General features: G+C 33.7%; 1 protein-coding gene across 2 annotated transcripts in view; it reads left to right on the plus strand.

Annotated features, from left to right (window-relative positions):
- The window catches only part of MIPOL1 (mirror-image polydactyly 1), a 254,128-nt gene that overhangs the window by 196,503 nt on the left and 39,256 nt on the right, over nt 1-18,369 (plus strand). For both annotated transcript variants that reach the window (XM_036843183.1, XM_036843185.1), the window contains exon 11: nt 9,272-9,502. In XM_036843183.1, coding sequence (XP_036699078.1) covers nt 9,272-9,502 — 231 coding nt within the window. The remainder of the gene's footprint in view (nt 1-9,271; nt 9,503-18,369) is intronic.

Raw genomic sequence — 18,369 nt, forward strand, 5'->3', positions numbered from 1 at the left:
GCCTTTGATATCTTTCATCTGAGTTTTCCTCATATAGATCCTATACATATTTTGTTAGATTTATATCTAAATATTTCATTGGGGAGAGTGGTAATATAAGTGGTATTATGTTTTAATTTTAAATTGGAATTGTTCACTGCTGCAACATAAGAAAGCAATTGACTTTATATTAACCTTACATCCTGCAGCCTTGTTATAGTGACTAATTAGTTCCAGGAGTTTTGTTGTTTTGTTTTCATTGAGTCTTTGAGATTTTCTACATAGACAATCATGTCATCTGTGAATGAAGACAGTTTTATTTTTTCCTTCTTAATCTGTATACATTTTATTTCATTTTCTTGTCTTATTACATTAGCTAGGACATCCAGTACTGTGTTGAACAGAAGTGGTGAGAGGAGATATCCTTGTCTTGGCCCTGATTTTTGGGAGAAAGCATCTAATTTCTCACCATTAAGTATGATGTTAGGTGTAGGGTTTTTTTTGTAGATGTTCTATATCAAGTTAAGAAATTTCTTCTCTCTTCCTAGTTAGCTGAGAGTTTTTATCATGAATGGATATTAGATTTGCCAGTGCTTCTTCTGCATTTATTGTATGATCAAATGATTTGTCTTCTTTAGATTGTTTTGTAATGGACTACATTAATTGATTTTGTAATGTTTTATACCGAGAAGAAATCCTACTGGATAGGAATGCATAATTCTTTATGTACTTTTTTGGGTTTGATTTGCTAATATTTTGTTGAGGATTTTTACATCTATATACATGAGAGATAATATTCTGTAGGTTTTCTTTTCTAATAATGTCTTTATCTGGTTTTGGTATTAGGGTAATGCTGGACTCATAGATTGAATTAGGAAATATTTCCTCTGTTTCTACTTTCTGGAAGAGATTTTAAAGAACTGGTATCAAAAAAAAAAAAAGAATTGGTATCATTTCTTCCTTAAATGTTTGATTAACTCCTGTGGGCCTCATGCTTTCTTTTTTGGAATGCATTGACTATTGATTCAATTTATTTAATAGATAAAGGCTTATTCAGATTGTCTGTTTCTCCTGTGTGAATTTTGGTAGTTTGTATCTTGCAAGGAATTTGGTCCATTTTATCTATCTAAGTTATTAAATTTGTGGACATAGAGTTGTTAATAACATTACTTTATTATCCTGTTAATGTCCCTGGGATCAGTAGTGATGACCTCTCTTTCATTTCTGATACTAGTAGTTTTTATCTTCTTTCTTTTTTCTTGGTTAGCCTGGCTATAGGTTTATTGATTTTATTAATTGTAATAGGCCAAAAATGGCCCCCCCAAAAGATACCCACATTAAATCACTGGAACCTTTGTTACCTTATGTGGTAAGGAGATGTAACAAATCTCCAAACACTTGGGAACTAAACAACACATTTCTAAATAATCCATGAGTCAATGAAGAATTCTCAAGGGAAATTAAAATATATATATGAAAGTGAATGAAAATAAAAGTACAGCATAGCAAAATTTCTGGGACATAGCTAAGGCAGTGCTGAGAGGGAAATTTTTAGCACTAAATACATACATTAGGAAAATTGGAAGTGTATCAAATCAACAATCTAAGGTCCTACCTCAAGAATGTGGAAAGAGAACAAAAAAATAAATGCAAAGCAAGCAGAAGGAAGAAAATACTAAAAATAAGAACAGAAAGAAGCACATAAGAGCAGAGAGAAAACACATTATGAATATCAGGAATGATAGGATATCACTATAGACTTTGTAGAGATAAAAACAATAAGAGATTACTATGAACAACTCTACATGCATAAAAATGGCAATTTAGAAGTAACAGACCATTTCCTCAAAAAAACTCGTATTCCATTATTGATACATGCAATAACCTGAATGAATCCCCAGAGAACTATGCTGAGAGACAACAGAAAATCCCCAAACCTTTCCATTTGTATAACCCTCTTGAAATGACATTATAGAAATAGGAAACAGATTAGTGGTTCTTAGGGTTTAAGGAGGGGATGGAGTGGTAAGGAAGTAGGGAAATATGAGGCATCTTCGTGATGATATAACTGTTTTGTATGTTGACTGTATCAATGTCAATATCTTGGTGGTGCTATTATACTATAACTTTACAAAATGTTACTTTTGGGGGAAAGTGGTAAAGGACATGAGGGATCTTTCTGTATTATTTCTTACAACTGCATGTGAATTTGTAATGATCTCAAAACAAAAATGTTAATTTTTAAATATTCCTCAAAAATGGAATGGAATGGAGTGTGGATGAGGGAAGCAGTGGAGAATATGAGGCTGCACATAAAGATAAGGAGAAAAGGAAGGGAAATAAAACTGATGTGACTCTTCTATAATACTAGAGCCCACTTGTTCGAATGGAGCATTTAAGCAACAATGTTCAGTAAATACTTTTTGTCTGCCTCTTATAGAGAAGCCACTGTGCTAGGCCCTAGAAGGAAATAAAGAAGAGTAAAAAATGGCCCCTTCCTTCAATAGCATTAGACTAAAGTAGGGAAGATAAAGCGAGTATAAAGTAGCTATAAAGGATAGTAGAAAGTGATGAATATAATACAAGGGGTATGGAAAGGGTATGGAGCTTAGAGGAAGTAGTGTCTCCTTGGGAAGGATATGGGAGTGTGACTTCCTGACGGTTGTGGCAGTTCATCTGGATCTTGAAGTGTAGTGATCGGGCGCTTAGAGGGATAGGGAAAGAGCATTTCAAGTGGAGGCAACAGTGTGAGCAATAATCCCAGAGTGAAAAGTGTGAGGGCATTTTTAAAGAACAGTTTATATTTCCATTTGGCTAGAATAAAAGTTTTTGATAGAATAGTTAGGAAAAAGTCTGAAAAGAAAACTAGAACAGAATTCTGGAGCACCTTGAATGTCAGACTAAAACTTGGGACATAAACCTAGAATTCTATATCCAGTGAAATTGTCCTCCAGAAGTGAAGGAGAAATAAAGACTTTCTTAGACGAACAAAGACTGAGGGAATTTGTCACCAGTACACCTGCCTTGAAAGAAATGTTAAAAGAAGTTCTTCTGAGAAAAGGCAATCACAGTAAGGCGGAAACTCAGATCAAATTAATTCATGCAATAAACCAGGAAGTAAAAACAGACACTGTCCTTTCAGGAAATGTATACTGAGGACAACATAGCACATACTTCTGCTTTCCATACTCGCTTTGTCTTTATTTATTTTTATTCAGTGAAACAAGCCAAACCTGCCTCTTTTTTTTTTTTTTCGGAATGATTTAATAATATTATCAGTAAGTGATAAAGGTTAGGAAAACTAGTTTAGTTCTCCCAATTCATGAAAAACCTGTAGCAACAGGCAGTTGTTTTTCATCAAACTACTTATAAAATATCTAAATATTGTATGAGATCTTACACAGAATTAATTAGAAATAAATTATTTCTTAAAAGATTATACAATGTATGAATGCCTGTTTTTTGCCAGATATTGTGCTAGATATTTTCACATAGGTAGATCACCTTATTTTGTTCTCATGTGAACTCAGTGAGGTTTTTCTCATTGTTTTAGAGTTGAGGAAATTAACACTTAAAGGTATAAAGTATTTTTCCCAAGGTCAGACAGAGTGAACAGCAAGACTGAAATTTGAATCTACTTCTTCAAGGTCCAAATCTGACATCTTTTCATTTACCAGATTTAGCATTCTTGACGTATTAGACTGGATAATTCTTCGTTGTGAGGGTCTGTCCTCTGCAATGTAGGATGTTTAGCAACATCTCTGGCCTCTATTCACTAAATGCTAGTAGCATCCCCCGCCCCCAGTTGTAACAGTGAAAAATGTCTCCAGATGTTACAAGATGTCCCTGAGGGACAAAATTACTCCTAGTTAAGAACTGTTGGCCTGGGACTTCCCTGGTGACACAGTGGTTAAGAATCCGCCTGCCAGTGCAGGGGACATGGGTTCAAGCCCTGGTCCGGGAAGATCCCACATGTAACTAAGCCCGTGCACCACAACTACTGATCCTGCACTGTAGAGCCTGTGAGCCACAACTGCTGAGCCCGCACACCACAGCTACTGAAGCCCACGTGCCCAAAGCCCGTGCTCTGCAACAAGAGAAGCCACCACAATGAGAAGCCCGCGCACCGCAACGAAGAGTAGCCCCCGCTCATCACAACTAAAGAAAGCCCACACACAGCAATGAAAACCCAACGCAGCCAAAAATAAATAAATTAATTAATTAATTATTTTTTAAAAAAAGAACTATTTGCCTATACTGTGACACCTCATCTCTAAATTTTTAATCCAAGAATATTTATTCAATTAAAATAAACAGTATATATAGATCACATGAATGCTTGAGCAATTACTGTAAATAAATGAAGCATAAACAGAAGTGTAAGTACATATTGTGGGATGGTGAATAAAGTGATCTCATGAAAGGACTTAAACAGTTGATCACAGAAACAAGAAGCCAACAAAAGTAGCATCAAAACTTGGTATAGATGGAAAAGTAGTAGTTTGCAAGAATAAGATGCATCCATGTGTGATGTTACAGTTGAGAGAGAGTTCAACAAGCAGGTAAACACAAGTTGAGGGGAACATAAATATCTACAAGCAAAATGTAAAAGTGGGTCATAAACCTGAAAATTCCGAGATACTTTTGGCTGAGGCAGTACAGAGAGTTAGAGATCAGGAAAACAGTCAGGATCACAGTCATGAGGGAACAGACCAGGAGACACTGAAATGAAGACAGAAACCACTACAGAAAGGAATCTATTACAGGCTACTTAATGGTCTAATACCCATTGAATGGCATCTCCTACCTTGGCCTGCTGTTGGACTCAATGTGGTGAGCCGCCTAAGAGATAATGTGTAGTCACAGTTGATGTGGATTCGAATTATGATTATATGAAAGATTACTAAGTAAAAATATTTTTAAAGTCTCACTTTCTATACTAAATTAGAAAAATTAATTCACTAAGAATTATATAATTTCAAAACTGGAAGAGTTAATTGAATTTTTTATATTACTTCATTATCTTCATGATAAATAGGGATGATTACCATCCTATGTTAATATTGTGTGAGCCACACTATTTCTGAGAGTGATTGAATAGCTTTTCTGTTGTTTTATAATTTATTCTTACTATAACTTAAAATATTTTCCCATACAATGTCATTTCAGTACCATTAAATTGTAATGCCACTGCTATACAAAAAAATGCATCTGAAAATCAATGCATCTCAATCAACTTTGCACAGAGGTTAAATGTGATATGACTCTGAAGAAAGCTGAACAATGTGGCCCTCTTGTCAATTTAGGGAAGAGCTTTCTGAGGGAAAATGCAGCACTAAAACAAAAATACACTTCAGTTGTTATAGATTTATACATGCTGGGAATATATCCTCTCTACTTCACTTTTATTCCTATAAGAAAATTTCCCTAAATTATATACATTTTGATTTATTAAATTTATGAATGCATTCTTCCCATAAATAAAATTGCCCTATGTAATTTAATATGTTGGAATTGGGAAGTAAATCACATGATGAAACTGAAAAAAACTACAAAGTATTGTAAGTTCTAAGAAGGAAAAGAGGTTCTATGAGACAGAATAACAAGGAGGGAACATCAAAGTTTAGACTGAAGAGACATAAAAGGTTTATCTGAGAAAGTAGTATTTATGCTGAGACCTAGTGAATGAGTAGGAGTTGGTCACATAGAAGCATGGAGGGAAAGGCATTTCAAAGAAATGCTTCAAGTAGGAAAAGCTTACTGTACCTGAGAAATGGAATGTCTGCTAAAAGGTGGTAGGTAGAGAGGCCAGATGATAGAGGGCTTTGTAGCCCATGGCAAGTAGGGGAGGATTCCAGCCCAGGAAGGAGTCTATGATGTGTGTCCAAGTTCTGGCTCTGCTAGGGTAGGGGTATGAGATTAATTAAATTACTTACCTCTTTGTTTCAGTTTCTTCATTAGTAAAAAAGTAATATTAATAGGACTCCCTTCCTAAGTTGTTGTGAGGTTTAGTGAGTTAAAATATGTAATTTGTTATCTTCAGAGATTTATTCTGAGTTTGATGAGGTGCTATTGCAGGATTTTGAGTGACATTATCTGATTTATCTTTTTAAGAGATCACTCCAGCTACTGCTTCAGTTTGAGAAAGACTTGATGGGGATTTAAAGGTTTCCAAAGTATTTTGAATGAGTAGTAGCTTTTTGAGCTTGAGAATAAAGGGTCCCAGTTACAGGTCCATCTGAGAGAAAAATTAAAATCAGGTAGTATAAATTTGCCAAAAAAAGGAAAAGACTAAATGGTAGAAAACTAGTAAATGATGAATGATTAGGGGATTAAATGGGGATAATATTGATTTTAATAATGGTGTGATTTTAAAAACTGAGTCATTGATTCTTAATATTTAATTGGTTATAATATACTAGATAGTATTTTAGGTATCATAAACAAATGCAGAATTCCCAAGCTATGCTGATCTACTTCAAGTTTTAAATGAAGAGCATAGGACTTCCCTGGTGGCACAGTGGTTAAGAATCCGCCTGCCAACGCAGGGGACACGGGTTCAAGCCCTGGTCCAGAAGATCCCACCTGCCACAGAGCAACTAAGCCCGTGCACCACAACTGCTGAGCCTGTGCTCTGGAGCCCACGAGCCACAACTACTGAGCCCATGTGCCACAACTACTGAAGCCCACACACTGCAATGAAGAGTAGCCCCTGCTCGCCGCAGCTAGAGAAAGCCCACGTGCAGCAACGAAGACCCAACGCAGCCAAAAATAAATAAATAAAAATCCCTTTTTAAATAAATAAATAATAAATGAGGAGTATATATATGTAAGATTAAAATATAAAGAATAGGGCAGGCTATGATTTTTTTAACTGGACACATAAAAGCACTGCCATTAATGGAATAATAAATTAGATTTCATTAAAGTTAAGAACTTACATTCATCAAAAGACAACATTAAGAGAATGAAATGTCACTGCACCCCCATTAAAATGGCTGAAGTTAAGAGGACTCGCAATCCCACCCCATGGGTGCATATAGAGCAACTGGAACTCCATTGCTGATGGGAGTATAAATTGGTATGACCACTTTGGGAAACTTTGCAGTATCTACTAAATCTGAACATATATACACCCTATGGAGGAATTCTGCTCCAGAAATGAGTACTTATGTCAGTTATATCTCAATAAAGCTGGGGAAAAAAACCAAAAACAAGCCAAAAAGAAATGGGTACTTAGGTCCATCAAAAGACCTATACAGGAAGTATTCATAGCAGCAACAGTGGAATGGTTAAATAAGTTGCTATGTATTTATGTAATGGAATACTTCATAGAATAAAAAACAATGAACTACATACAACAACAGGATGAATCTCAGAAACTTTATGTTAAGCAAAATATTAAGTCAGACAACAAGTTCAAAAACAGGCAGTATTAATCTAGATAGAGGTTGGACTAGTGATTACCTTTGGAAAGGGGATCAACTGGGAGGACCGGAGTGTTCTGCGTTTGTTCTGTATTTTATTCTTTACATTTTGTCAAGCTGAATATTTTGGATTTGTGCAAATTATGTAATTTAAAATGTAATTGGGGACTTCCCTGGCGGTCCAGTGGTTAAGACTCCGGGCTTCCAATGTGGGGGGACGCAAGTTCGATCCCTGGTCGGGGAACTGATTTCCCACATGCTGTGTGGCACAGCCAAAAAATTAAAGAAAAAAAAATGAAATTGATATTTAAAGGTAAAGAGCATAGACCTTTTAAAGGTTTTTTTTGTTTTGTTTGTTTTTAGTTTCTTTCTTTCTTGGGTGTTTCAAGTAAACGAAGAGAGTAGATTGAAAGAAATTGGAAGTTGGAAGAATGCAGAAAGTATGAGAGAACAGAGAAAGAATTAGGAAAATGAGCAAGAGACAGGAGTCTTTAAGCATATAGATTGGTAGAAAGAACCAAGAAGAATGAAATAAGGGTTAGATACATAACAAGGTGAAAACCATGAAGGAAGATAACTTTCTCTGCACTCTGCAAATCTGGCACTATACACCATTCTTATTTCATATATAGTAATCACTTGACCACAGTTTAGCAACATCTCTCTTTTTAGGGACTAAATTGAATTCTGACATGATTTCTTTTGGTATGCTAACTATCCCTGTCTCAAGTCCATCTTATTTCTGTGTGACACCTTCTCCAAAGTGAGCACCCCACAGAGGCTTATAGGCTATTTAAGCAAAAAGAAGAAATTTATAATTAGTTTGAAAAGTTTTAGGTAAAGTACCAGACTAGATATTCAGCCAGAGTTAAAGTTCCCTGACTAGCTTTCTGCAGCTTTAAGAATTATATTACTTTCTTTCAACATTATCAATCTGTATTATATAGTTAGGGTGTTTTACTTCAAGTCTCCCATCGACATTTCTTTTGTATGCATATACTGAAATGATCTTATTTAATAAAAAAAGAACATCTCCTGTGTGGATTTTAAATTTCCCGTTATTAAATATTTATATTTTCAAAATGTCTTTATTTAATTGAGTGAGGTGCTTGGTGCCATTTCAAAATAACCTCAGGTGGTAGGTGTAATGACATATCAAAGATCTGACCTTTAGCATTTTAAGATTCTATTTGTCTGCATTTTCTTCTGCATTAATTTAGTCTTAATTTATATGCTGTTTCTCTGTATGACTTAATGAGTGGATGTATTTGGCATAAGATTCATTAACAAAAAGAAAATATATCTGAATACATATTATTTCTGTGCAGGTTGACTTGTGATTTTAACTTCATTTATATCTCAATTGTGACAAGTAGAAAATGCTGTGTATAAGGCTGATCAGTATTTGTACAAATCTCATTCATTCTCATTACGTGTTAGCCGAACAGACCCTGGATCTCCCAAACTGATGCCCATTCTCTTACTTCTCACTTCTTTGCAGTCAGATTATATTCTTTTATTTACCTAGAGATACTTCATTCTCCAATTCTTTGCTATTCCTTTTAAAGAGAATTGAATGTAATATTTACACTGATATAATTAAATTAACATCCTGCAGCATCTTTTTGTATGCTTTGGTAGCAAAGATAATCATTTGTCTGGGTAGCTTTCAGCCTAGAAGCAGAGAAATGGATAATTATCAAGTATAATATTGTGATATAAAAATTATTTTTATTTACCCATTTAAGTTGTCTTTATTGATTTTTAGAAATGGGTATTTCTAACTGGAGATTTTTGTTAAATAGATTATTGGTCAGTCAGCCTACATATTTATGTTTAAATTATTTATTTTTATATTTTCTCAGTTTACACAAATCTTTATCCCAAGAAGAAAATCTGAAGGATCAGTTTAACCATACCCTTAGTACCTATGAAGAAGCTTTAAAAAATAGAGAGAACATTGTTTCCATCACTCAACAACAAAATGACGAACTAGCTACCCAACTGCAGCAAGCTCTGACAGATCGAGCAAACATGGAATTAGAGCTTCAGCACACCATAGAAGCCTCCCGAGCAGCCAATGACAAAGTTCAGAAGTAAGTAAAATGATCTTCCATTATTTCAAAAGCATGAAACAAAACAAAACAAAAGCACATTCTTTTGGCAACTAAATAATATATTATTTATTATTTATGCTGTTAATAGTTTAAGACAAAAGTGGATTGAGCCAAATGAACTTTTTTAGACGGCCTGTCATATCTATATTTGGGGTCAAAAAGTCATTTACTTGGGAATCATGGTTACTATTTAGGGCAAACCATTTTTATTGAATAATTGATCTTCAGGAGTTCATGGAGGCCATACGATTAAAATCAGTTCATAGGTAATAGGTAATTAGCAAGGGGAAGAGACGGTCAAGTTACCTACTGTACTCATTTAGCTTCACAATAATCCTACTTGAGCTGAAATCATCTATGACCTTGCAATCTGAGACCTCTAGGCACATAGAATCCAGTACAGTGAAATTAATTTTCTGTTTTGTTCTTCTGAAGTATTCAATACAGCTTTTCACAGTACATGATTATATTTATTTTCAGTAATCTTTGCATTTTTATTATAATTTAAATAAAGCTGCATAATCAGTCAGTCCTTAATGATAGATAGCAAAATATTAACAAATAACTTATCAGACAAGGAAGTCACTTGTTAATTTATGGGACTTGAACACTGTAGCAGAATTTTCTAAAGCAGCTTTAATGTAATAGAACTTGTCATTTTAACTGAGGCCTTTTTTATGTATTGTTAACAGCATTACATCATTCACACACCTAATTGAATTCAATTTCTAAGACGTACCTTCTTCCTTAACAATTTTGTTTTTCAGTTTTACAGTATGAAAAAGTAGTGCTAACTTCAAGGTTTCTTACTTCTCACTACTTTTTGTTTGAAAATAAGTCATCTCAAACATTTCCTCAACGTCCCTGAAATTATATCTTGATTACTAGCCCAAGATCAGGTAAATATGTAGTCAAGACTGTTTTAAAACAGATTAGGAATTAATCTTTACAGTATATGTACCTTGAAACTTATGAGTTATGGTGTTATATTTTTATAGGTTTAAAGATTAAGTTTATATTCAGTCAGAAACTGTATCTGATTATTCACAAAGTATATTAACATTCTAAGAACCCCAAGACAGATATTTAGGTGGATCTCATTTCATTGTAAATTACAAATCAGTAACTTTTGACAGTCAAGATCGGATTTAGCTCTATTTGCTTAAAGGATACAAATACTTAAAAATTTCAAAGTTTTCTTTACCTGTAATCCTTTAATTTCTATACATAACTAAACTTCCCTAAAACAGTGTTTCCCAGAGAGCAATTAGATTTCTAAAAAAATTTGGAAATGTTGTCAACTTTTATTTTTTAGATCTCATCAGCTATTGTTATTATTTTTAAAAGAAATAACTTTGTACCCCAAGAAGTAGAAATAACATTTCTCAGATAACGCTTTAAATTAAATAAGTTTAACCTTTTGAAAAACTAACTATATTGTCCTTATTCTTCACGTTTAACAACAGACAAATCAAGACTTTTTAATGGAAATGGCACCAATCCATGGACAGAGTTTAAGTGCAACAATTATGTCATTTACAAGAGTTAAATGTTAAATTTTAATTTAAATGTTAAATCTTTTATTCTGATTTCTAGCAATCAGACCTAGATGAAATATTATCAGGCTTTCCGTTTCATATTTAATCCACTATATATCATCTTTAATTGCCCTCAAGTGTGCAGTGTATCTTCATTACTGTTAATGTGGGCATCAGCCTATTTTGTTGGATATAAGATGATAACCTTCCAGGAAGCCAATGTATAAGACTTTGTTAGATATTAGCAGGTATTAGTATTCTGTTAGGTATTAGTATTCTCCATATAATCTGAAATTACTATTACTAGCAATTATTTTTGAAGGTCCTTTGAAAATATGTCAGTATTCCAGGCAATAATTAAAATTTAAATTAAAAAGGTCCACATTTCCCCTTTTCCCTTCACAACCAAATTCCTTAAATAACTGATCTGTATTCACTACCTCTAGTTTTTCAATTCCCATTTGCTCTTCTACTACTCAATACACTATGGCTAGCTCTTATACTAAATTGTTCTTCTTAAGATTACCAGTAATTTCCTAATTATTGAATACAATGGCCCATTGCTAATTATACTTTATCATAAAATTTATATATGAGCATGGTAAAATAAGTAAAGATGCTCATATATCTTCAACATGGTAATTTAAAAGCTCAGGCTCTGGATTCAGAATGCATAGGTATGTGAACTAGGACATTTTAAAACACTGCGTTGATGTGGGCAATAGTATGTGGACAATAATACACCTACTTCATAATGTTGTAAGAATTAGATGAGATAATACGTGTGATGCTTTTAGAACAATGCGTGTTGCATAGTCCCTCCTTCTCTTGTCATTTCACTCACACTGCACTATCTCATTCTTCAGAAGGGCACTACCTTTTCAGGACTAATGCATTTATATACGTTGGCCTCTCTCCTTGGAGCCTTTTGCCCTTTTCCCTCATGAGAAACATATTCGTCCTATGAGATTCAGTGCAGCATAAAAGATAGAGACAAGCTTTGTGGTCAAGTCAGACAGACCTGTGTTTGAGTCCCTGCTTTCCCACTTATTACCTGTGAGATTTAGGGCAAATTGCTTAACTCCTGGAAGCAAAAGTTTTTCAGTTAAAAAATTTGGACAGTTATATTGGCTTCACAGGGAGAGTTGATGTGACTTTCCTAGTCCTCAGCAGTTTCAGAACTGTCCTTGTTCCCTCACTGTTTCTTATCATTCACGTTCACTTTGCCATCAGTCCCTGTTGTTTGCTGCCTAAGTATCTCCTAATTCCCTCCACCTCTTCCCTTGTTAATTGCATTAATTCAGGCCTTAATCATTCCTCATGACTATTGAGATAATCATAAAATTAGTTTACCTGCCTCTAGCTCTCTCAAGTTTATCTTCCTCACCACCACCAGAGTTAATTTTTCTAAAACAGAAATCAGGTTATATTATTTCCCCATTTGAAATCTTTCAGGAGCCCTTCAACCCCTACAAGTTAAAGTTTAAACAACTTAGCATGATATAGGAGGCCTATCACTGGCCTTCTGCCATTGTTCTAGTGGCATCTCCTCACATGCCCCCTACCACAGTATCTCTGCACATGCTATTTCTTCTTCTTAAAACATATTTCCTCCCTTTTAGTACCTGGCCAGATTTTTGTTATTCCTTAAATTCCAGTCTAAATGTTACCCCTATGATGCTTCTTTATTTTTTCATTCTTTAATTCTTTTGTAATACTTAGTCCATACCTTTATTAGAGGTCTCAGTCATCTAGATGTTATAATTGCTTTGTATATCTACTCTAATCCCTGTAAAATCACTCATCGTCGAGCTTTTCCAAGCCATAGACAGTGTTCTATTCCTCTTTGTATCCCCGTTGCCTCCAAATACTTGCACAGATGCCTGCTGTAAAGTGGGTGCTCTATAAATGCTTTTGAACATATGAACTAGAACAATTTAGTAGTTTAATAGAATGACAGAATAAAATAAAAGCAGATCAGGTCAGGAATACACAGGAAAACTTCAGGTGTGCTCTAGGCCCTAGATAAAGTTTTTTATCCCAGCCAAGTACCTAGAGCTCACAAGTTTCATAGAAGAGTATGGCACTGGCATCACCACTCCTTCCACTCTCCTCAGAGTTGGGATCTCTTACTTGCTAGTGATCAGCTTTTAACCCTTGTTCTAACCACCAACTTCCATCAAGTTTAATTACATTTAAAAGACCTGAAATCTTCAGTAATAGGGCAGAGAGATCATATACTATTTCTAATAATTGTAGAATTTTAAATTTATATTTTATTTCTTTGAGAGTCTAACATTTTTCTTGAATTTTTTAACCTATAGGAGTATACTTAGAAAGGAAAGTTGTACAGAATTACCATCCATAAACAAGCCAGTGTTTATAGCAGATAGTCACTTATAAAGTAAAATGTGGTAAATGCCAGACCTCACTGCCCCAAAATAGCTTCTTGGCCCAGGTATCATAAAGCCTAAAATTTCACCAATGGAAATCCATTCCTTCATGTTAAGCATTACTCTCCTTATGTACATCTCTTTAAAAAATGTGTATGTTTGTGGAAGAAGAGCACATAGTGATGTAGCTTTTTAGATGACTCTTTTGCCGATCCTGGATGCACTTGGTTTCAGAGAGTTATGTGGAGGCTAGAGAGCAGGTTAAGAGCACGAGAACTTTGTGAGAAAAACTTCTTTTAATAGTTTTGCCCAGACCATCCATAATCCTCATTTATTAAAGAGAAAGCTGACACACCAATCCACTAAATGATGTTTTTTATCATAAGAGGTTATGAAATCTGATTCTTTGTGCTATACTTTTCCATCTGTCTTTCCATCTACAGATACGCTTCTTCTGGCCTAGAGCAAGTTTCCCAAAGGAATTTTTAAATGTATTTTACTAAATTTAACATGTTTAAGCTATACATAGTCACTTAAAATGAAAGTGTTTACAACCAGACATATATGGTTAGAAGACCTCTCAAAGATCTAGGTTTTACAATGAAATAACTTTTATCACATATCATCTTAACTGTGGGCCAGATTTACACTGATACTATTCAAGTTTCCTCATAAAATATAACTATATAATAAATAGATTGGACTAAAAGATGTAAGAAAAAATTGTAAACTTTTAACAAATTTTCAAGACAAAAAATTCATCAACTATTTAGAATTTTCTTTCTATGCTTTAAAAAAATGAGTTACTTAACATTTGCACGTATTCTAATTTTTAATTGCATAATTAAAATTTCAAAGATCAGCATAAAACACTTCCTTTTGAAATATAGGGCATCCTGTGTCTTTTGAGTGGTATTGACAGAAAGAAAAGAAAAGAAAAGAACATGTAAAGCTAATAAAAAGTCTTTCCTGCCTGTTGGCCAAATACTGATTTCTATGAAGAAGTTGAGGTTACAAAGAAATCGTGAATTCTCAGCCTGGTTTCCCTGCTGATGAGTGAAAACTGTCTGTAGTTCTCTTCGAGGTGTCAGGGGAGTCGCCATAGTGTCACACAAGGGTTCTTAGTGTAGAGCAAACATACTTTCCACAAACTCAGCTGCTTAATCTGTTTGCAGGTTGAATTATAAAACAGGGTAGACGACTCTGGGTGCTGGGAAGGGGAACAGAGCATTTCCACAGTTTCTTGACTTTAAAAAAAAAAAAAAAAAAGCCTGCTATTCTTTTTTTTTTTTTTTAAAGCCTACATTTTTCATCAAAAGACTTTACTAAACTTTGTAGTTTTGTTGCTATTTCCAGAATCTGATATTAACCATAATGGTTAATAATTAGTAAAATAATTGTGCTAAAATAGTTTTACATAGTTTAATATGAAAAGCATCAGTGAATTTTTTATATAATTACATTATGTTTTCATTAAAATTGTTCTGCTTCTTGCCAACTTTATCTTGATATTTTTCCTCTAAATTCTTGGTTGGACTACAAGTTGCAAAGCAGTGCTAGATGTATCTGAATACTTTGTAAATACTTGTTGATTGAATCAAGGAATGCATTTCATAAATTCTCAGTGCAAGGTTTAAATCAATATTTAATACAATGTTGAAAGTTGACTTGGATTTATTAGTATTATTAGTAAATGAGAGGATTTAAAATTTTTCTGGAAATTTCTTCAATCTTTTTTATGTTTGAGATTCAAAAAGCTCTGTGAAATATGATACATACCTCAGCAAATAATAAATCAAATAGTTAATTTATTTGTGCTAGTTTATGTACAGTTGAACACCCCAGTCAGCTTTGGAAGGCACCTTCTAAATCTAGATCTAATTAGATACAGCTTTATTGTCATTTATATATGGAAGATGGACTCAGATTCCTCCTAAACAATTGTCGTAAAACGTAAAGCATCTAGCATGCTTAATTTTTATTCTTGAACATGATATGTTTTTTAAGAATTTAATGTTCTGGGTTTTTAATCATAACACATGTTTTTAAATTAAATACATATTTAACTTATGAAATACAAGTCTTGTTGTACTCTATCAAACAAGTATGTATTTTATAAAAAATTTAATTCCATTATATATTTGTATAGTGGATCACCTTTCTTATCCATTGAGTACATAAAGTAGGTTTTCTTAGAGCTGCTTTTATTATATACAGAGATACCTACCATGTTTGATAGGTGATATAATTATATTCATTTCTTTATAAAAACTAAAGAATTGAGGCTTATACCTTGATCTTCAAGGAATGTCTCACTTTGACATGAAAAAGAAACATAGTTTTAATTGTCTAGCTCATTTCTTTCTACCAGGGAAGAATTAATGTGGGATTATTAAAATTGAGAAGTTCCAATGAAGTGGAAAGTGAAGGATCCAGGCTAAAGAAGAAAAGGGATTCTTTAAACCTAAGTATCTGCACTGTCCCTGATTAGTTCCCTTTTATAGTTAACTTTATGGAGTGAATCATAAAAAGCATGAAAGTTGGGACTAAAAAGTTAAATTACAACACGGCTTCTTACATTTGATTTGCTTCTTCATTTCAGAATCTTTCTTCCAATAGGTGATCTAGAGTTGGGCTAGTACACATTTCAGCCTACTAAGATAGATAAAACATGTTTCAGATGATCACTATGGAGAGGAATGAGAGAAAAAGAACAAAAGGGTTAAATAAGAGAGTCATACAGTTTTCGTTTAAGACTAAATAAAATGCAGGAATTTTTGTTGTTTTTCATTAATCCCAGTGTTACAGTAATTGAAAGTCAGAGATAAGAATTCCTATTATTTTAGGGAAATTATAGGACCCACTTAACAATGATCAAGTACACTTTAACTGAAACTTGACAGGCTGAAAAAAATACGACAGGAGTTCTTATACTGCAGAGGCATTCTAATGTGATTTTCACACATGTATATGAAATGTAAGTTCCTTAGAGTGGTCATATGCTCTAACCAGTACCCTTTTCCTTGCTTCTGTTCTTAGCTCCAGTTAAAAGCCTTCTTAACTGTTTAAACCTTGCTTCCAGGGTACTTCTGTGAAGATAGGAGAACCATCTTACCTGAGAATAGTTTTAGAATTGATAAAAATAAGATATATAAAGTGATTTGAACTTCCTAGGAAAGGTAACAATAACACTAACCACTAGTGTACTTTAGAATACTTCTGTTGTAGTAAAGGAAAAAAGGAAGCTATTGTAGAAATTAGATTTTTAGACGTTTTCATCATCCCTGCCTGGATGTTGCTCAACCTCATCGATAACTCACTGGGAACATCCTCTTCTGCTTTCTCTATTCTTAAACACACAGATGAGTGGATATAATGTATCTATCTGTTGATATAGAAAATGTCTGCATATTTATATAAATCAGGGTCTGAGTTTTTTTTTAATAAATTGTCAGTATTCTCATCTAAAATCTGATGTACACTTCCTTACTAGGTATAGGTTTTATTCCCAAAATATAATTGAAAAATCTAAATTGAACCCAAGAGCAAGTAGAAATATAAATTTTACTTGGATTCTAAGACTCCATGTTTGATTATTTCTCCCCATTATTCCATGTTTGACTGTATCCCCCCACTAAGGGATTTTTCCCAAATGCACATTTGGCCCTCTAAGTATAGAATGAAAGAATCTTGTTTATTTCAGGGTAACTCTGTCTGATAGTGAAATCATAAACAATGTCCACACATAAACATTCTTGATCATTTACATTTAAAGAGAAAAAAATCATTCTGTAGCAATATGATTGATTAAATCCATTCATATATAGCTTAAATCCATCTTCTTTCTTTCTTATATTGTTATATATTCCTGAACAACTCAACAGAAACAGTTTTTTTCCTTCAGTTCTTAACCTAAGTATAAAGGAAAGAATAGTTTTGCTACTACAGATTATTACTTCATCAGGTGTTTCTATAGAAAGACTAACTAAAAGTGAAAACTAAAAATAGTAAATAGTATTTTGGAACTCTCTGAACTTAAGTAATTTTAATTTTTTAAATTGCTCTGGCATTTATAGCATACAAACGAATAGTTCTTGGGACATCATCATCATTTGACTTTTTCCTTCACATACAACGGTATCCTAAAAGCATAATGAAAGCATATGTTCTTTCTCTTTATGTTACCATTTGACAAGCTACATAATGGTAAAAATAACATATAAACATATTTAAAATCTTGAAACATCTTCTTCCTTAATTTAAACTAATCTGCCTTCTGAACTATGTGTATTTCACATCAGTCTTCCAAGAAGTTCTCTACTACTGACTATAGGGCCTAATCTTTCCCAGAATGATGGGAGTAGCACAGTTCAAGAACAAGAATGAATCTCTGTATAATCACACCACAATGTGAGGTGACCCTAAGACAGAGAACTGACCAGATACACATATGGGTTTTAAGAAGACTTTCTGATGCTCTTTTTAACACAGCTGTGAGAAGAATGTGGCTAAGGCCCAATAGTCATTCTTGAGTAGAGCTGGCAAAGGAAACCATGAGGAGAAGAGAATTTAACACATGGGTGTAAGAGAGTACGGCTTCATTGATGCGATCTGAGGGGAATGCCTAATGACTGAAAGAATCAAACTTGGCAATGAAAACACAAAGCTCCTTTCATCAATTCAAACGCAGACTCTAAAGCTGCAGATGGTCACCTCCAGCCTTGTCTATTCAGTGTGAGGTTTTATAAAATGGCACTTTGGTGAATACTAATAGATCAAAACAAAGATTTAATAACGTAAAGATGTGGTGTTCATTTTTAAATGAGTATACAGGTCAGTGTCTCAGAAAAGGATAAAAAGAGTACCTTTTATATGTGGGTCTAAAGTCTTTTCGTTATTTTTCAACTTCAAAAAT

Source organism: Balaenoptera musculus, chromosome 2 (genome assembly GCF_009873245.2).
Source record: "Balaenoptera musculus isolate JJ_BM4_2016_0621 chromosome 2, mBalMus1.pri.v3, whole genome shotgun sequence".
NCBI classification, from domain to species: domain Eukaryota; kingdom Metazoa; phylum Chordata; class Mammalia; order Artiodactyla; family Balaenopteridae; genus Balaenoptera; species Balaenoptera musculus.